General features: G+C 51.6%; 1 protein-coding gene across 1 annotated transcript in view; it reads right to left on the bottom strand.

Annotated features, from left to right (window-relative positions):
* Window positions 1-13,408, bottom strand: part of STK10 (serine/threonine kinase 10) — a 42,056-nt gene extending 28,648 nt beyond the window's left edge. The window contains exon 1 of the mRNA XM_058815204.1: window positions 13,227-13,408. Within this exon, the coding sequence (XP_058671187.1) occupies window positions 13,227-13,382 (156 nt within the window). The 5' untranslated portion in view covers window positions 13,383-13,408. The remainder of the gene's footprint in view (window positions 1-13,226) is intronic.
* Window positions 13,409-21,158: the final 7,750 nt, after the last annotated feature.

Genomic DNA, 21,158 nt, shown 5'->3' on the forward strand with positions numbered 1-21,158 from the left:
TTTATCAATATAAAAAGTTGCCCTCTGCTATGTTGAAAACTCCCTTTTTATTGATGTTGAAGAAAACCTCCATTTATTGAGTCCAATTATTTTATTTTATGGTGATGGCAAGCTGAGCTGTCAGTGTGCGCTCACAGCCCAGCAAGCCAAGCATTGGGATTGAAATGTGCACAGCAACTCAGAAATATCTGCCACAAAATGCTCTAAAGTGTAGGGGGCTTTTAACACTGCCCATCCCATGGATGGTTCCTGTAAATTAAAGAGCTCCAGTTCCTGCTCAGCTTGGCTGGCCCCAGCCATCTCACCAGGAGGGAACTTGCAGGGCCATTTCTGCTTCCCAAAGCTGGCACAGAGTGCCTGGGTCCTCCTTCCTCCCTCCGGGCTCCAAAGCCAAACCACTTCCCATCACAGGGAGAGGGAAGCTTTGAGGGAAGGAGGTACACCCTGTTGTTTGTAGCATGGGGAGAAAAAAGGAAGCAAGGAAACCTCAAAGTGTAGAAGTTCTCTGATGATACCACAGGTGAATTACTAGAAATCCTGAACATGCAGATAATCCAACCAAGATCTATCTGAGAGTGCAGCCAGGTGGGGATGGCACTGTGCTCCCAGGGACAGGGACAGGAGGAGAGGGAACAGCTCAGGCTGGGCCAGGGGAGCTCAGGGTGGGCACAGCAGGAATTTCCCCATGGAAAGGGGGCTCAGGGTGGGCACAGCAGGAATTTCCCCATGGAAAGGGGGCTCAGGGCAGGCTCAGGGTGGGCACAGCAGGAATTTCCCCATGGAAAGGGGGCTCAGGGCAGGCTCAGGGTGGGCACAGCAGGAATTTCCCCATGGAAAGGGGGCTCAGGCACTGGAACTGCCCAGGGAGGTTGGGAGAGCCCATCAATGGAGTGTTCCAGGAATTTCTGGAGGTGGCACCTGGTGGGGATGGGGCACAGCCTGGATCTGATGATGCTGAAAGCCTTTTCCAACCTCAGTGATTGTGTAAAATTTGTAAAATCCACAGCCCAGCTGCAGCAGGAGATGTGTCACTCGTGGCAGAGGGGTGAGACAGGAGCTGCTGACTCAGGAGCATGCAGACATTCCCAGCAGCTCATTGAGTCAGCAGCTCACCCACTGCTCCCCACAATTCCACCTCCTCCCACCTTTTCCTCCCCTCTCCCCCAGGGCAACAATTCCCACTGTGGATGAAACCCCTGGAGGAGCCAGCCAAGCTCTGTCACATACAACTTTTATGGGAAATCCTTCCTTTCCTTAGGATTTTTCCTCTTGAGAAGCTGAGAGGCCTCAGGAACAAAATGCAAACATTGATTATCTGCTGCTGTGGAATGCAACAGGTGCATCTGTGATTGGCCCATGTTGGATGTTTGTAATTAATGGTCAATCACCTGGCTTTAATTAATGGTCAGTCAGCTGGCTTGGACAGAGAGCTGAGTCACAAACCTTTGTTATCATTCTTTGCTATTCTATTCTTAGCCAGCCTTCTGATGAAATCCTTTCTTCTATTCTTTTAGTACAGTTTTAATGTAATATATATCATAAAATAATAAATCAGCCTTCTGAAACATGGAGTCAGATCCTCGTCTCTTCCCTCATCCTCACACCCCTGTGAACACCGTCACAAAGCTCTGCTCGTGACCTTTCTCCCCACTCTGCAGTTTCCATCTCTGTGTTTGGAAAACCCTCAGGGGAGCTCACAGGAGGATAAATCCCTGCTGCAAACACCACAAACCCCCCTGAACAGCTTCACACAGCTTGGGTGACACTGTCACACGCACCAAGGGACAGCTGGGCAGGCAGGAAGGAATATTGGGCAAATCATTCAGCAGAGGGAGGAACACGAGGGATCTGTGCTGTGTTTTGAAGCATTGCTGCATTCCAGGAGCTGGCAGGGACAGCCCTGTCCTCACACAGGGGACAAATCCATTTCCATCTGGGCTCCCTGCCCACGCTCAGGCCAGCAGCTCCTGCTGCTTTCAGGAGAAATTAGGGGGTTTCTTTCGCTCAGCCCAGCTGGGTTCTCACCCAGCCAGCAGCAGAGGCTCTCACACAGAGGGCAGGGCAGGGGGAAACGTGGAAGGAGCACGGGGAGAAGCCCAGCCCTTCCAAACAGCAGCCAGAAGTGCCCCACTGTGTTTGCTCCGCACTCGCAGAGCTGGGAGAGCTCCAAGCAGGGGAAGTAAATATTGTGAGAAGAGGTGGGGCTTCCCCTGGATGGAGCTCTGCTCCCAGCGGAGGGGCCCTGCCGGCCCAGCCCTGCAGGATGCTGGGGCCCTGCAGCACCTGGGGAGAGCCGGGAGCAGGGCAGGGGCTGGGCTGGGCCAGGGGCTGCACACTGGGCTGGGGAGGCACCACAGCCCAGCCTGGCTCACTGCTATGGCTGCACCCCTGGGGAGCAGCTGCGAGCCCCCTGTGCCTGCCTGGGGCGGGGGCCAGGGCAGAGGCACCTCTGCATCCCTGCATCGTGTGAGCTGGGATGGACAGGGGTTACAGAATGCACAGGGTCACAGAGAATTCACAGAATCACACACAGAATCACTCACAGAATTCATAGAATCACACAGAATCAAACACAGGATGCACAGAATCACACACAGAACTCACACACAATTCAGAGAATCACACAGAATTCACAGAACCACTCACAGAATTCTCAGAATTCATAGAATCACACACAGAATTCACAGAGAATCACACACAGAATTCACAGAATCACATACACAGAATTCACAGAATCACTCACAGAATTCTCAGAATTCATAGAATCACACACAGAATTCACAGAATCACACACAAAATCCACACACAGAATTCACAGAATCACTCACAGAATTCTCAGAATTCATAGAATCACACACAAAATCCACACACAGAATTCACAGAATGCACACAGAGAATCACACAGAGAATTCACAGAATCACACACAGAATCACACAGAATTCACAGAATTCACACAGAGAACTCACAGAATCACTCACTGAATTCACACACAGAATCCATGCACAGAATTACACAGAATCAGAGAATCACACATGGAATAACACACAGAATTTACAGAGCATCACACAGAACTACACACAGAATCACACACAGAATTCACAGAATCACTGGGTTGGAAGAGACCTTCAAGATCATCCAGTCCAACCCAGCCCCAGCACCTCACCCAAACCCTGGCACCCAGTGCCACATCCAGGCTTTGTTAAACACACCCAGGGATGGTGGCTCCACCACCTCCCCAGGCAGAACATTCCAGAACTTTATCACCCTTTCTGTAAAAACTTTTTCCTAATATCCAACCTGTCCAACCTAATATCCAAGCCTTGGTGCAGCTTGAGGCTGCTGGATGCCAGTTCCATTTTCAGCTCCTCCACTCCTGGACATTTCAATCCCACAGATAATTTGTCCTTAGGGTGCTAATTAGCACCAAAAATAAAAAACCCAAGCAGAGAGCTGCCAGCACAGTGCCCAGGAGGTGCTGCTGAACTCCAAGGGGTTCATTACAGTCATTTCAACCCCAAAATCCCCTCGTGGCCACCAGCAGCCCCTGAGCAAGTCAATGGTGACAGGTCAGTGCAGGAGCAGGGCTGGAATGTGCATTCCACAAATGTCACATAAAAGTTACTCAGTAAACTGAGAGAGAGGAGCAGGAAACAGGGGAAAGGATGTCCCTGAGAGCCCTGGGACAAAAGGGGTGCTGCCCAACCCCTGGGATGCCAGGAGACAGGGGATGAGCAGGATTTCCCATCAGAGGGAAAGCTCTGCTGGGTTTTTGTGGATCTGAGGGGTGAGAGGTGCCTGCCCAGGTGACAGAAGTGGGAACGGGGACAGGAGCAGGGCTGGAATTTGTGCATTCCACAAATGTCACATAAAAGTTACTCAGTAAACTGAGAGACAGCAGAGAGCCACACAGGAGTCCAGCAGGAACCAGGGAAAGGATTTCCCTGAGAGCCCTGGGGCACGGGGGATGCTGCCCAACCCCTGGAACACCAGGAGACAGGGGATGAGCAGGATTGCTCCTCAGAGGGAAAGCACTGCTGGTTTTTGTGGATGCCAGGGCTGAGAGGTGCCTGCCCAGGTGACAGAAGTGGCTCTTTGGCCTCTGCCTGTGACTCACCCCGCAGCTATTGTGAAATCCCAGCGTGACAAACACAGGAACTATTTTAAGCCCTGCAAGAACCCATGAGGGGAAGGCTGGAGGGTTCAGCACGGCCAGTTTCTAGGTGAGGCAGAGGAAAACCCTCCCTGAACTCTCACTGGCACAAAAAGCAGAACTGAGAGCTCCCCAAGGGTCTCATTCGGCTCCTTTGCACCCCAGGCCATGGGGTCATCCCCACAGGTGCCATGCCACCAAATTTCTGTGTCAGCTCTTCCTCCCCTCCTTGTCCCCATGCCAGGAGAGCTGATGCTGCAGATGTCACCAGGCTGGAGCCCCAGGAGGAACCTGGAGAAACCAGGGATGCTCAATTGTGGGGTGATAGCTGGGCCTGTCCCACCCCACTCCTGATCCCTCACGTGATTCCCAGGGATTACATCATGGTTAATTGCCCCTGATTAATTGCCTCCTCACGAACCTCCCTGTATCAATAAACACAGAATGGCCAGGATTGAGTCAGTGCTCGTGGTGCTGTCAGATAATCAATGGAGCAGGAATGGAGACAGGCTGGGAAAGCTGGGGCTGTTCTACCTGGAGGAGTGAAGCTTTGGGATGATCTCACTGGGGCCTTCCAGTGCCTGAAGGGCACAAAAAAAATTAAAAATAGAGAGAGTGTTCCTCAGGAATGGGAGTGATGGAAACAGAGAATGGCTTCACACTGACAGAGCAGGGATGGATGGGATTTGGGGAAGGAATTGTGCCCTGTGAGGGTGGGCAGGCCCTGGCACAGCTGTGGCTGCCCCTGGATCCCTGGCAGTGCTCAAGGCCAGGCTGGATGGGCTTGGAGCCACCTGGGACAGTGGGAGGTGTCCCTGCCATGGCAGGGGTGGAATGAGATGAGCTTTAAGGTCCCTTCCATCCCAAACCATTCCATGGCTTCCAAGCCTATCGGGCACCCTAGAACCATAAAGAATCCTATTTGGGGTTTTGTTGAAATGCTGGATTCATGCCCAGGTGCCACCAAAGAGGAGCTGGTGACCCCTGGGCAGGGCACAGCAGCACAGCCCCAGCCCGGGCCCAGCCCCAGGCCCAGCACAGCCCAGGCCCAGCCCTGCTGCTCTGGCAGCTGTGGCAACATTTCAGCAAGAGGGAAGGGGAAGTGGCTTATGAAACACCCCAAAAACCGTTAAATAAAAAAACATTGAAAAGCAGAAATGCCTTCCTTTGGTTATAGAAGCTGAGGGCAGGAAAGCAGCCCCAGCAGAGAGCTCAGCTCCAGCCACAGCCCCTGGGCAGCTCTGCCAAACAAAATTGTGACCAAAGCTCAGCACAAACACCTCTGCTGGCCCTCAGCAAAGGGGGCAGAGAGGAGAAGCCCAGAGAGCTGCACGTGATGTTCCAGAGCTTGCACCCAAAGGCCACAGAGGCACAGACAGGGGGCTGGGGCTGCTGGAACACCCACAGAAAGCAGCACAGCTCCTGGGCCATGCAAATAAACAGGCAAGGTTTGGGGAGAGGGAAGTTCCACCCCGACCCAGCATCTTCAGCCTAAAATTAAAGAGTGACAATGCCCAATTTTGCTCTGAATTTATTCTAATGAAAATGGATGGATTTACAGCATGGATAAAAGGTTCTGATTGCAGTGATTCTGCAATATTTATTGTTCATTAGAACAAATTAGTAAACATTATTTATCAAATGTTTCCTGTTGCACCTACAACCTTCTGTGCATCAAAAGGGAATTTCCAGTTTTCCCCTTCCATCCAAATGCCATAAACATAATCAATCATTCAGCAGCTAACCCCTCATTTCTCAAATCAAAGTGAATTTTCTCATGCCTGATAGTTGAGAGGCCCAAGCATCCTTCAAATCACCAGTCCTGGAAGAGCACTGTGCTCCAAGGGAGCATTCCTGGCCCTGTCTGCATGCAGACAACACCACAACATTGGGAAAATAACTAAAAAATAGAGGAGAAAATCCTTTCAGGCAGTTCTGAGTTTCCTAGCAACTCCCTGCTCCAAGCTTGGTGCACAGAGGGCTGTGGGAGCAGGGGCTGGATGGCTGAGACACCCGAGGAAGGGGTTTGGGCTGGCCCTGGCAGGGCTGGCCCTGGCAGCCCTCCCTCACTGGGCTGGAAAGCACCAGCTCAGCAAGGTCCTGGCAGGGCAATACAACACTCAGCTCTTCCCTGTCCCCAGCGCTGCCCAGCACTGCTGGCACTGCCCTTGGCAGGAGGAATACAGGGCAGGAGCAGCAGAGCCAGCTGTGGGGAAAACCAAGAGCAGCTGATGGGCACAGCCTCCTCTTTCTCTGCCTGTGCCACCTCTCCAGACACCACAGAGAGCAAATCAAGACAGGAGCCCTGGGGACAGGAGGTGAGAAATGCCAGCAAGGTCGTCGCAGACATCTTTTATGAAAAATCCTTTCCTCAGGATTTTTCCTCCTGAGAAGCTGGGAGGCCTCAGGAACAAAATGCAAACATTGATTATCTGCTGCTGTGGAATGCAACAGGTGCATCTGGGATTGGTCTCATGGGGTTGTTTCTAATTAATGGCCAATCACAGTCAGCTGGCTCAGACAGAGAGTCCAAGCCACAAACCTTTGTGATCATTCTTTGCTATTCTATTCTTAGCCAGCCTTCTGATGAAACCTTTTCTTCTATTCTTTTAGTATAGTTTTAATGTAATATATATCATAAAATAATAAATCAGCCTTCTGAAATGTGGAGTGAGATCCTCATCTCGTCCCCCATCCTCACACCCCTGTGAGCACGGTCACACAAGGTCCCTGTGCTGCCTGGGAGGGAGGTGGCACCGAGGGGCTTTTCCCCAGCCAGAGAGAAGCAGAGGGAGCAGCTGCAGCAGGAACAGAGCCCTGCTCTGTGCCAGGGACACGCTGCCCCGTCCAGCCCCAGCCTGGGGTGGCACATCCAGAGCCTGCCCTTGGGGAGCTGCCCCCTCCTTTCCCACAGGAGCACGGCGTGCCCTGCTCCATCTCTGCTCCCTGTGCACTCGGGCTGGGCCAGGCTGGCAGTGCCAGGGCATGGGGACACAGCACAGCCACCCCCAGAGCCCCTGGGGACACCCAGACACCTGAGAGCCCCACATCTACAGGAGCACCCCATGGACAGAACAAGAACCTCTCGTCCAGGGAAACTGGATTCTCAGGAGATAAAACATTTACAAAATCAGGGAGGAGTTTTTCTGGGCAGCGATTGCCACGTGCTGAGGGTGAAAGGCTGATCTGAGCTCTCATGGCAGCAGCACTGCCAGGATCTGGGCTGTGCCACTGAAGTCATTGCCCAAGTATTTAGGCCATGGAGAGCTGTCCCTGTCCCCTGTCACACAGAGACAGGCACAGAGCACAGGGCTGCAGCAGGGACACAGCATCCCACCTTCCCATCAGCTGCAAGTGAAAATCAGGTTTAAAGTTCAGCCAGGTTTAACATTGTTAAACCTTCCCATTCCTCCTTACCGAGCAAAAACATTTTAAGCAAACCCTTTAGCAGTTCTAAAGGACAAGATCATGATCTGATCTTACATTTCTATGGCAAATCAGCTCAAACTTCCCCTGTTTCTGTTTTCCTTCCCTTTTCTTTCTCAAAGTTAACTCTCTGATTAACATCTCTGTGACACCCTTTCCAGGAATTAAAGTGCAGAATCAGAGAACGATTTGGGCTGGAAGGGACCTTAAAGCTCATTTTGTTGCCCTGGGCAGGGACACCTTGCACTGTCCCAGGTGGCTCCAAGCCCTAGCCAGGTGTCCCTTGGGCACTGCCAGGGATCCAGGGACAGCCACAGCTGCTCTGGGAACAATCCCTTCCCAAAATCCCACCTAACCCTGCTCCTTTGTGGATCAAACCAAGAGCTGAGCCTGGATCACTGAGCCAACCACGAGTGGTGCAGGCTGGGGTGATGAGCAGGGGGGTCTGTGGTGCCAGGGCCACCCTGGTGCCCACAAACAGCCCCAGTGCTGCTGCAGCAGCTGCACCACCCAACAATCAGCCTTTCATGACCCCTTCTTCAAAGCCACATTTCCAGCCCGCAGCATGCACAGCACCGATAGCACTCAGCACATCAGATAACCCAAAACTCGCCTTTTTTTGGAGGGGAGAGGACACCCAGGGCACAAAAGAGGCGCTGCTGAGCGGGGATGGAGCTGTGTGCAGGCGATTTGCAGGGATGCAGTGAATAACCCCCCAGGGCAGCCTGTCCCCACCCTGCCTTATCGGAGCCACTGTCCCCATGGGCAGCCCTGGGCAGGGCAGATAGCGCTTCTCAGGAGCACCAAAACAATCCCTGGGAGAGACACAGGGGGAAACAATCCCCAGGGAAAGGCAGGGGGAAACAATCCCCAGGGAAAAGCAGGGGGAAACAATCCCCAGGAGAAAGGCAGGGGAAACAATCCCCAGGGAAAGGCAGGGGGAAACAATCCCCAGGAGAAAGGCAGGGGAAACAATCCCCAGGAGAAAGGCAGGGGAAACAATCCCCAGGAGAAAGGCAGGGGAAACAATCCCCAGGGAAAGGCAGGGGGAAACAATCCCCAGGAGAAAGGCAGGGGAAACAATCCCCAGGGAAAGGCAGGGGGAAGTAATCCCCAGGAGAAAGGCAGGGGGAAACAATCCCCAGGGAAAGGCAGGGGGAAACAATCCCCAGGGAAAGGCAGGGGAAACAATCCCCAGGGAAAGGCAGGGGAAACAATCCCCAGGGAAAAGCAGGGGGAAACAATCCCCAGGAGAAAGGCAGGGGAAACAATCCCCAGGGAAAAGCAGGGGGAAACAATCCCCAGGGAAAAGCAGGGGGAAACAATCCCCAGGGAAAAGCAGGGGAAACAATCCCCAGGGAAAGGCAGGGGGAAACAATCCCCAGGGAAAGGCAGGGGAAACAATCCCCAGGGAAAGGCAGGGGAAACAATCCCCAGGGAAAAGCAGGGGGAAACAATCCCCAGGGAAAGGCAGGGGGAAACAATCCCCAGGAGAAAGGCAGGGGGAAACAATCCCCAGGGAAAAGCAGGGGAAACAATCCCCAGGGAAAGGCAGGGGGAAACAATCCCCAGGGAAAAGCAGGGGGAAACAATCCCCAGGAGAAAGGCAGGGGGAAACAATCCCCAGGAGAAAGGCAGGGGAAACAATCCCCAGGGAAAAGCAGGGGGAAACAATCCCCAGGGAAAGGCAGGGGAAACAATCCCCAGGGAAAGGCAGGGGAAACAATCCCCAGGAGAAAGGCAGGGGGCTCTGGCCCCAGAACAATCCCCAGGAGAAAGGCAGGGGGAAACAATCCCCAGGGAAAGGCAGGGGGAAACAATCCCCAGGGAAAAGCAGGGGGAAACAATCCCCAGGAGAAAGGCAGGGGGAAACAATCCCCAGGGGAAGGCAGGGGAAACAATGCCCAGGGAAAAGCAGGGGGAAACAATCCCCAGGGAAAAGCAGGGGGAAACAATCCCCAGGGAAAGGCAGGGGGGCTCAGGCCGTGCCCCAGCAGCCAGAGGAGCCCCTGCAAGCCAGGAGCTGCCCATGCCCACATGGGCATCCCTTCCTGGGGGCATTAACATGGGGTTATCCCTTCCTGGGGGCATTAACAGGGCAGGGAACGCTCGGTTTGCAGGGCTGAGAGGGGATGCAGGGGCTCCTGCACTGCTGGTTCCACCCTGAGCATCTTCCCTGAGAGCCCAGGGGTTGCCACTGCCACTTGTGCCTCCAACGATGACGGCTCTGGAGCGGCAGCACACATCCTCTGGGTTTATGGGTGCTATCTTAGGTGTTTTCCCAGAATAACTCTGCTTTTTTCTCTTTTCTTGTCTTTTCCAAAGTGGCAACACAGATTCTCTGGGTTTATAAGCAGTATTTTAGGTGTTTTTCCAGGAGAATAACTCTGCCTTTTTCTTTTCTTTCCTGAAGTGGCAACACAGATCCTCTGGGTTTATGGGTGCTATCTTAGATGTTTTTCCAGGAAAATAACTCTGCTTGTTTCTTTTCTGAAGTGGCAGCACAGATCCTCTGGGTTTATAAACAGTATTTTAGGTGTCTTTCCAGGAAAGTAACTCTGTTTTTCTTCTAAGGCAGCTTGGGAAGTCTGAGGAACTTTACAGACCCCAACCCTGGGTGGGCTGGAGCCTTCCCACTGACCACAGATCCTGACTATTGGATTTAGGATCGTCCATTTAACAAGCTTTGGATGAGGTGGTGCCAAAGCTTGGTCACCTTTGGGCTGCCACCCTGTCCTCAGTGCACCCCTGGCCTTGCCAAGGCCACGGCATTCACAGAATAGGAGCTAGAAAGGAACATTTCCTCCCCACCCCCTTGTACTTTTCAGCTTCATTGCCCTCTGTTCAACTGGTTCCTCATGCAGGCAGATCCTCTTTTGCTGCAAAAAGACTTTCTATAAAAACAGGGAAATCCCAGGCCCAGTTTCTGCTGGCCGCAGGTTTTTTAGGTCTGCCGCGTAGGATCCAGACTCCACTATAAATTTCATTCTTTTTAATTAATGAGTATTTAAATGCAGCCTGTCCTACTTTTGGAAACACTGTGAGAAGCCAGCTCAGCTTTGTCTGAGCTCCAGACAGGATCCCACAGGGCAGGAATACCCCAAATCCCCGAGCCCTGCTCACGCCCAGCCCCATAAACCCAAATCCTCCCAACCCAAACCCAGCCCATGTTTCCATCTCTCCACACCTCAGCCTGTGCCAGGTCTGAGTGCCCAGAGAACAAAGCCCTGCTCAGCCCTTTCCAAGGGGACACAGCAGATGGCACACGGGGCAGGATGCAGCTCAGGATTCCGTCACCTCCCCACGCTTCCGGGCGTGGAAAAGGGCTGGAAAATGGGCAGGAACTCACTCCAACATCCTGGAAACCTCGGGGCCCTGCAGACACTCAGCCTCGCTCCAGGCAGTGCCTTCAGTGAGAAAATTAAATTGATTTTAGGGTCAAGAGAATGATTCAAGTTGTTCTCTGAATTTTGGGTGCCGCCGCTCTCCTGGAGCACAGGGGGGTTATTCAGCTGCTGTGGTTTTGGTGGGTTATTCTGAAATTTTTGGGGGGTTATTCTGAAATTTTTGGGGGGTTATTCAGCTGATTTTGTGGTGAGTTTTAAGCTGATTTTTTGGCCTCTGAGCAGCACAAGAGGGCAAACCCCTTCTTTCACATCCCACCTTACACTCATCCCCACCCCAGATATAAAAGAGCAAAAGGAGACAACAAAAAAAAACACTTTAGGTGAAGGGAAAATGTGTCTCTGGTTATTAATCCTAAAATAAGTATTTATAAGGATTGTTAATAATTATAAAATAAGGATTTATGATCCTAAAATAAGGATTTATAGCACAGCACCCCCAAATAATTTGGGGTTTTTAAATGAACAAACTCTTGGATGAGAATTCCAAATCCAGCCATGACCTTTTGCCAGATGGAATGGAGAACAGGTGGAGAAGACATCAAAGCAATGGTGAAGTAAAATGTTGCTAAATACAATAAAGTAACCCTTTGATTTCTGGCACGATGTTAAACCCCACCCTGCCTGACAGGGTTAAAACTCCCCAAAAGCAAAAATTTGCCTGAATATTCCAGAAGGTTTACAACTTCTGGTTGTAAACACACGGTGTCCACTGGGACATTTTCATTCTAATTTGTGTCAAAATGGGGATGAGCTGTTATTGCCTGACAGGCTGACATTCTTTACCTACAGTAATAAAGTTACTCTGACAATGCTTTTCTTGTGAGGCTGGGGTTAATAACTGAGGCATTCAGGCTAAAAACCAAACCAGCCACCTCTAAAGCAGCTTTATTCTCTAAGTCACCTACTTTGGGTACATTATACATGTTTTAAATAGAAAGCATTTAAATAATTATTTAAATTTTCCTTTCTCTCAGAGGCCACTGAAGTTATTTTACACTGTTTACCTGGCTCCTGTCGCTGTTTGAGAAACTTGAGCAAATAAAAGCACGGAATCATCTACGAGTGAGTGTTGCTACACATAAACGTGTCTCCAATGCACCTCACAGAGCAGAATGGCAACAGAATTTCTACTGATGCTGCTTTCGGAAGGATAAATGGAGAAGGGATTTAAATATCATTTTTAGGAACTGTGTTTTATTAGAGGATAGGATCCTTCACTAAAAATGGGTATTTAGCACTCAGTTTTTTAGAGTTTCTGTCAAATACCGTGACAGAGATGAGAAATAAACACGAAATCCCCCTGTCCTGACCCGCAGTCACCTGCCTCCCTTCCTGCCCTGTTTATTTCTCATTTTTCCAAAGGCAATGCCTTCTCAGGTGATCTAAGGAGGCCATCCAGCCCCGGTGCCCGAGAGGCGATTCCCATTCCCATCCCCGTTCCGAGCGGCTCCCGTCACACAGGTGTGTTCAGGGTCCTGCGGGTCCCGGGGCTGCTCCTGCACCCCAAACCCGTCCCCTGCCAGGACACGGCAGGGACAGCGCTGCTTTGGAGAGCAAAGTCCGGGGGATCTTTGCTCCTCCAAGCCCCCGTCCCTAAAGCCGGGGTTAAACATTCACAGCACGGAGCCGGCTCCTGCGGCCCTCCCGAGCTTTTCCTGCCGGCAGCAGCGGCGGGGATACAAATCCCCTGTGAGCGCCGGGGGCTCGGGAAACACTTGGAGGCAGCCCTGGAAGCGCCGACTTCCAAGAAACCTCCCTCCCTCCATTCATTGCACCGGCGGGCTTGGCAGGGAGCGCCGGGGGCTGCTCACAAAAGCATCGCTCTGAAAACGGGGCGATTCGGGGCGACAAAAATAAAACAAACACCCCCCCCCCCCAAAAAAAAAATTAAAAAACCTCAAAAACAACGACAACAAAAACAAAACAAAACTAACCAAAACAAAACAAAAAACCGAAAACAAAACCCCAAAAAAGAGAAACAAACAGAAAAAAAACACCCCCAAAACAGAAAAACACCCCAAAACCCACAAAAAATAAGTAAAAAAAAAAAAAAAAAAGGTAAAAAAAGGCAAGAAATAAAAAAAGCAGGAAGCTTTTCGCCCTCCTTTCCCCTTCCTCCCCGGAGCGCTGCGATCCCAGCCCAGCCCAGCCGTGCCCATCCCGGCTAACGGGATGCGGAGCCGACCCCGCCGTGCCGGAGCGGCGGCCCCGCGGCTGCTCCCGGAGCCCTCGGAGCTCTCACCTTGTAGACTTTGCCGAAGGCTCCATCTCCCAGCTCGCCCACCACCTCCCACACCTCGCCGGGGTCCAGGTCGCGGCGGACGTGCTCGTATTCCCTGGAGCGGCGCTTCTCGAAGGCGGAGAGGCGCAGGATGCGGCGGAAATTGGCGAAAGCCATCGCGGAGAGCGGCCCCGGAGCCGCCGCCCCGGCAGGACGGAGCCGCTCGCTCGCTGCGCGCCCGGGGAGCGGCGAGGCGGGACCGGCACCGGGGCCGCCTCCAGTCGCGCACATGGAGCCGGAGCCGCTCCACCTGCTGGGCTGGGCTGGGCTGCCCGCGACCGAGCCATTGGCCGGCAGAGCCCTCCGCCCGCCCGGCCGGCACCGCCCCGCACGGCCCGGCCCGGCCCGGGTATGGCACGGCACAGACAGGGCACGGTCTGGGTACGGCACCGCCCCGCACGGCCCGGCCCGGCCCGGGTATGGCACGGGACAGACAGGGCACGGTCCGGGAATGGGAGAGACACTGCACGGCCCCGCACGGCTCGGCTCGGCCCGGGTATGGCACGGTACAGACAGGGCACGGTCCGGGTACGGCACAGACAGGGCAAGGCCCCGCACGGCTCGGCTCGGCCCGGGTACAGCCAGGGCACGGCACGGCACGGCTCGGTCCAGGAATGGCACGGCACAGACAGGGCGCGGTCCAGACACGGCACCGCCCCGCACGGCTCGGCTCGGTCTGGGCACGTCACAGACAGGGCACGGCCCAGACTGTCACGGTTCATCCTGGGCGCGGCTCTGCCCTGGCCCGGCACTGCCCAGCCGGGTCAAGGTCCGTCCTGACCGGCACGGCTCAGCTGTGATAGGCTCTGCCCAGTCATCGTGGCACGGTTCAGCCCGGGTACGGCCCGGCTCGGCTCGGCCCCTCCGCGGAGCCAGCCAGGGGATCGCAATCCCGAGCCGAGGAAAGCAAACCCCGGCCCAGCCAGGCAGGGAAGGAGCGATGGCCCCGGCCCGGCCCGGCCTGGCCTCGCACGAAAAACCCGGATCCCGCCGTGCCCGAGCAGCAGAGCCGCGACGCTGCTCCCCCTGGCCCGGGATAACAGCCGGACCCGGCGATTCCAGCCGCCGGGAATTGCGGGAACTGCGGGGACCCCGCACCGCGGCTGCTTCGGGGATGGGACCAGGCGGTGTCCGCTGGGACATCGCATCCTCCCCATGGAGGCGGCTCAAAGCCTCTGGAGAGCCGGCTGGAATCCCGAATGGAATGGGAACATAAACCGGCTGGAATCCCGAATGGAATGGGAACATCTACCTCTGGAAAGCCGGCTGGAATCCCGTTGGAATGGGGACATAAACCGGCTGGAATCCCGTTGGAATGGGGACATAAACCGGCTGGAATCCCGAATGGAATGGGGACATGGAAAGCCAGCTGGAATCCCGAATGGAATGGAGACATAAACCGGCTGGAATCCCGAATGGAATGGAGACATAAACCGGCTGGAATCCCGAATGGAATGGAGACATAAACCGGCTGGAATCCCGTTGGAATGGAGACATAAACCGGCTGGAATCCCGAATGGAATGGAGACATAAACCGGCTGGAATCCCGTTGGAATGGGGACACCTAGGGGACCCCCCCGGCGGTGCAGCCGGAGCCATCGCTCTGCCCCGCACGGACCCGAACCACGCGGGTTTTGCCCCAAATCCAGATTCCAGAGCGCAGCCCGGGGCACAGGGACAGGGGGGGTTCCACGCTCCATCCTGAAGGATAATTCCAGCAAAACCCAGCACGGGCTGCCTCGTTCAGAACATCTGATTTTAGCGATGAGTTCCCTGACACATCATTCACTAAAACCTTGGGCTGGTTGTCATCTTTCCCCATCCTTGCTTTAAAAAAAATGTTCCAAAAACCTGGCAGAGTATTTCCAGCTCCCAGATGCTCATTGAAAGAATCATCTTCAAGAAAAGTCCAAGCTGTCCCAGAGCTTCCAGCCACAATCACACCTGGGGCCTTTTTGGGGCTCCCTGGCCCTGGCAGGCTCAGGTGTTTGTGCCTCTCTGCCCTTCAAGAAAAAATGCTCCTAAAAAACGAGATTGGCATTAAAACCATCAAATGCTCTGTGTGATGTTTTGGGAAGGGACACACAGGCCTCTGCATCACCTGGGATTTAAAACCAGGCATCAGTGACACTACAAACATTGCACTTCGGATGTCCCAACAACAGCAGCACTCTGTAATATTAATTAGCCAGCAGCTTGGTTAATTCAGGGCTTGGCAATTCCCCAGAAAGGTTTCAGACACACCTCTGTGCCCTCTGGGAGGTGACAATGGCCTGGCTGCTCCCTGGGGCTCAGGGGAGGGGGCAGAGCCACCCAGATCCACCCCAGCTCTGCCTGAAGATCCTCCTTGTCCTGTGTGTGGGACAGACAGAGCTCCAGCCCTGCCTGCACCGATGCCATCCCTGTCCCCTGTGTCCCTGCAGGGTGTGAAACCCCCAGGCCAGGCTGTCCAAACACCATAACCAGGTCCTGGCACAGGGAACACAAAATCCATGTGAGAAAACCCCAGCCAGCAGTGCAGGAATCCTTCCAGCTGTGCCAGATGTCAGGGGCACAGGGGAAGAGGGCATTTCTGAGCTCATTCCTGGGTGCAGCACATGTAATCCTTTCCCAAACCCAGCCATGCTCATGTTGAGAAGCATTTTTTTGGTTTCTTGCCAAAAGTCCTGCACATGAGACTTTTTGCAAGCCCTCACCCACTGGTTTAGCGCTTCCCCACCTGATGCTGCAGTTCTTCAATATATTTGAAGATATTTTCAAGGTGTTTTTGGTGTTCCAGCCCAAATGATCCCTCTTCCCACAGGTTTCTCCCACTGGCAGAGATTTAAGGGTGGCAGAATCAGCCCAAGCTGCAGATTTGTTTTTTTAGCATGGGCAGTTTGTCCTCTGTGTTCACATTTGGGGGAGTTTGACTGAAATTCTGGAGCTGATTTGGTTCTTCCTCTGCGCTGCCCTGAGGACTGAAAGGAGTTGTTAAAAGTGACACTTTCAAAAGAAAAATGTGGGGTTTTCTGAGTGTTTCTGGTTGGTTGGAAAAGTATTTTTTCCCCTCCAGTTGTGGGGTGGGAGAAGAAGACAGGAAGAGAGGACAGGCAGACAGCACCGAACACCTGCACATTTTCTCTGGGCAGAAATCACACTCATAAATCATCTTATTAATGCTGGCCATGAATTCTGAGCAGCATCTCGTGTCTGTTCCGGGCTGTTAATTGCCTGTGCAGCCTGGCTGGGAGCACTGGGCATTTCAAATGAAATAAATCCTGCTAATTATTATTGCTCTCAGCTTCGTGCAGGAGATGCTGAGAGCTCCCTGCTCTGCTCAGGGGAAGGTTTATTGCTTTCTCCAGGATGGGACCAACCTGAATCAGGATCAGATCCTGCTGCTCCTCCACCCACTGAGCTGGAATGGAAAAGCAGTGGGGAGGGAGAGGGGTGGTAAAGCCAGGATTACCCCTAAAGCTCAGCTTTGGTGTTGGGGATGAGCTGCAGCTCTGCTCTGGAGCAGGAGCCTGGCCCAGGATCAGCATTGGGGGTGTCTGGCCCAGGATCAACATTTGGGGTGTCCCCTGTGGGATTTGGGGAGGGGGGAAGAAGCCCACCATGGATATGGGAGGGATGGGAAAGGAACTGTCAAAGGAGAGTTCCAGGATGAGCAGAGGGCTGGAGCAGCTCTGCTGGGAGAGCTGGGGTTGTTCACCTGGACAGGAGAAACTTTGGGATGACAATTGTGACCTTCCTGAGAGAGCTGCAGGAAGGATGGAGAGAGAGGATTTACAAGGAGGATTTACAAGGGATGGAGGGACAGGATACTGGGAATGGCTTCCCACTGCCAGGAAGGAGATTTAGATGGGATATTGGGAAGGAATTCTCCCCTGTGATGGTGGGCAGGCCCTGGCACAGCTGTGGCTGCCCCTGGATCCCTGGCAGTGCCCAAGGCCAGGCTGGAGCAGCCTGGCACAGTGCAAGGTGTCCCTGCCATGGCTGGGGTGCAGTGAGAAGAGCTTTAAGGTCCTTTCCAGCCCAAACCCCTGCATGAGTCCCTGGCAGCAGCTCTGGAGCCTGGCTGGTGTCAGTGGCTCTCCAGCCCATCCCAAAGCCAGCAGCAGCAGCAGCAGCTGAGGCTCCATGGCAGGAAGCAGCAGCATTCTGGCATTTCCTGGCGCTGGGGGAAGCAGGAGGTCCCGTTTATTGTCTGGATGTGAGCAGGGCTCCGTGTTCCACGTGCTCCTCCCAGGCAGGAAATCAGGATTATGGTCTGTCCTGAACACAGCATCTCCACCTGCTCCAGGAACCGGGGGACATCACCTCACCTGCTCCTCCTTTCTGCTGCCAGGTCCCTGGGTCACTGTTTTTAATAAAAATACAATTAATAATAAGGTAATTCTCCTCTTTGCCCAGAGTCTCCTCTGCAGTTATTTGCTGGAGGTGGCTGTACCTCAGCCCCGGCAGGTACCAAACCCCTCCTCATCCTCTGGGCAGCTCTGAGCCCTCCCAGCATCTCCTGAAACGAGGAAATGCAAAAATCACCAATTCCTGTTGGTGCCGCCTGGTTCAAAGGCTGTGGAGGCTCCTCCAGCACTGCCCAATCCAGATGTTGTGCATCACCCCAACATCTGCAGCTCATCTCCAGGGCACAGCAGCAGCCAGGGAGGCGCTCGGGGAGCTGGGAGTGCTTGGGATGAGCCCCAGGCCATCAGCTGGAACTGATTCCTCCTGAATCCAAGAGGCTCTTTAAGGTGCCCTCCAACCCACAGCATCCTGTGATTTTATAGAAAGGGTGCATAATTTATAGTTATCTTTAATTTATCCATATTCCCCCCTTTTTAGGGAATATGGCTAAATTAAAGTAAATTATAAATTATTTCTATTTTATAAGTATATAGAATAATTATTATATAATAATTTATAATTATATATAATTATAATTATTTATTATTGAAAATTAAATTTATTTTTCTTTATTTTAATATATTAAATTAAATTTATATTAATTAAATTAAATATAAATTTAAATTAAATTTATATAAATTATATTAAATTAAATTTTAATTTACCCATATTCCCTTAAAAAAGGAATATGGATAAATCAAAAAAAAATATAAATTTTCTTTACAAGAAAATTGTAAAGGTGCAAAGCCTTTGCACCTTGTGTTTTATAAATATCTATTAGAAAAAGCAATGTTGATAAATTAAAGACACTATATGAACAAACTCCCATATAAAAGGAATAAAAATTATGTATTTTTACATCTGTAAAGGGAAAATTTCCAGGAAAATCTCACCCTTGTTTGTTTGAAACTCAGATCCCAAATTCTACAGTGAAATTAGCTTTATTTCTTGAATTTTACTTAAAAAATGGAAATATTTAGCTGTGCCCTACAAAGAATGATTCCTACTCCTCTGACACCTCTGGTAGTTAATCAAGACTATAAAAGTGCTGACCTGAATTAAGACAAAGTGTCAGGCAATGTAATTACAGCACAATTACCCAGATCCATTATTTTTGTTCAGCAAGGAGCAGATCCCCAGAGCCAGGCACATCTCCAGGCTCTGCATTCTCCACGGATTTCACACCTTGTCTGCGAGATAAAACATTGTCACACACCCAAATTCAGATTAAAACCTCTCCCTTAGGGCTACCAGAGATAATGGAGAAATTGGAGAATTGCAGCTCCCAGCCAAAAGCCCCACTGAGAAAATTTCAGGAGGAAAAAGAACACTGAGTGTATTTCTTAAGGTGTGGCATGGCCAGAATTATTCTTATTTTTTAAATGCAGGGGGAAAAATATTTTGTTTTGGTTTTGTTAAAAATACAGGAAATTTGCACAGTGTTTCCATTGGAAATTCAGGGTGGTTTGCTCTCAGCAGTAAAAGATCTTGCCTAGGATAAGATATAATTTATCAGCCTGGAGACAACCTGTGAGGTGTTAATAAAGTACCAGATCAAAACCCACAAAGCACTTTGGAAGTTACCTGGTGCTCAAAGCAGGATAAAATTGGAATTCTGGAATTCTTCCCTGAGCAGTGCGGAGGAAAATATTAAAAAATGTGTTTGACACCAATATTTGATTCTAAAAATGTTCCTGGAAGTTAGAGGGGAAAGGAAGAGCCCCATCCCTGGAATCCTGGTGCGTCCTGGGGCAATCCCAAGGCAGCAGCAGATCCCAGGAACAGCAACTCCAACCCCTGTCACAGACACATTTTATGAAAAATCCTTTTTTTAGGATTTTTTCTCCTGAGAGGCCTCAGGAACAAAATGCAAACATTGATTATCTGCTGCTGTGGAATGCAACAGGTGCATCTGGGATTGGTCTCATGGGGTTGTTTCTAATTAATGGCCAATCACAGTCAGCTGTCTCTGGTCAGTCACAAGATTTTATTATCATTCACTCCTTTCTATTCCTTCTGATGAAATCCTTTCTTCTATTCTTTAGTGTAGTTTTAATATATAATTTTCTTTTAATATAATATATATAATAAAACAATAAACCAGCCTTCTGAGACATGGAGTCAATTCTCATCTCTCCCCTCATCCTGAAACCCCTGTGAACAGCACCCCGAACCCCACACACAAACACACTGCAGGGCTCTTACCATAAAAATGAAGGTATTTATTCAAGAAGTACAAATTTGATGGTACCAGCCATCTTTGAAAGCCATTCCCATGAGGCAGAGAGGACACAGAGCCCAGTCCTTGCTCAGAGCACACGGGAGCAAAGTGTCACCAAGTGCCACCAGGTGTCACCAAGTGCCACCAGCGCAGTCCCGGCCGCCGTTGCTCAAATCCACCTCTTTTGAAACATTCCCTGGACTTGAGAGGCACAAATAGGGGTTTTAAGCCAAGACCAGTTTGTTGTTTTCATAAAGCCACCAGCTCCAGTTCCTTTTGTTTTCCATTGCCTTGAGTTGTCCCCAGCCTTTGGAGCGGGTTCCGATTTCCCGACGGAAACAAAAAGGGACCTGGGAGTGAGCAGGTGCAGGAATTTCTGGAGCTCAGGATGAACGAGAGGTTTTAAGGCAGGAGTCAGGATCTGAAGTTGTCTCTTTGCCCCATGGCTCTGGCTGAGTGGTCTTCATGTGGAAAATGTACAAATCCAGAGTTCCCCTGGACCCACCCCCTGCTCCGAGGGTCGGGACAAATTTTCCATGGAAAATCCAGCAGACACGTTGGGTTAAAGTCTCAAAGTCCGCTTTAAGGAGCCTTTTGGTTAAAATAATCTCATTTTCCAGCTGCCTGCCTGCTGTAGGCTCAGTGAAGGAGAGCTCCAAGTCCATCCCCACGGGTGGGAGAGGAGAGGCACCCACAGCAATCCCAAACAACTCCTGGGAAGGGAAATCCTGGAGCAGATTTGTGCATCCAAACCACCACAAGTGTTCGTGGCTGCAGAGGGAACAGCAGGACATTCATCATCTGGGGAGGAAACGCAAATGTGGATGCTGGGAATTCCATCCCCGAGGCTTCCCAGGGAATCTGCAAGGCAGCCTCACATCCAGGGGGTTTGGAGCAGGGTTTGCTGCTTTCCAAAGCTCATCGCCACAGCCAAGGCAGGGTTTGTTAAAAACACCTTTCTCAAGCACCTCTAATCCCACTCCAGAAAAGTCCAAGCTGTCCCAGAGCTTCCAGCCACAATCCAGGCGGGATTTGATTACAGGGAAGGGCAAAAAAAAAAATTAAAAATTAAAAAAAGCCCCTTTTTCTAACAGAGACTACTTTCATTTCAAAGTAACAGGATCTGAGCAGCACAGGGAAAAAGCCAAAAAAAAGAAAAATTCCTTTTTTTTTTTTTTAAATGTAAACATTCTCTGCATAAGGTGCAGGGTCTCAGATGTCTGTACAGGAACATGGAAAAGTTTGGAAAAGAGAGAGCTCCAGAGCCAGAAATGCCCCTTCCA

This window comes from Ammospiza caudacuta, chromosome 16, assembly GCF_027887145.1.
Source record: "Ammospiza caudacuta isolate bAmmCau1 chromosome 16, bAmmCau1.pri, whole genome shotgun sequence".
Lineage (NCBI taxonomy): Eukaryota > Metazoa > Chordata > Aves > Passeriformes > Passerellidae > Ammospiza > Ammospiza caudacuta.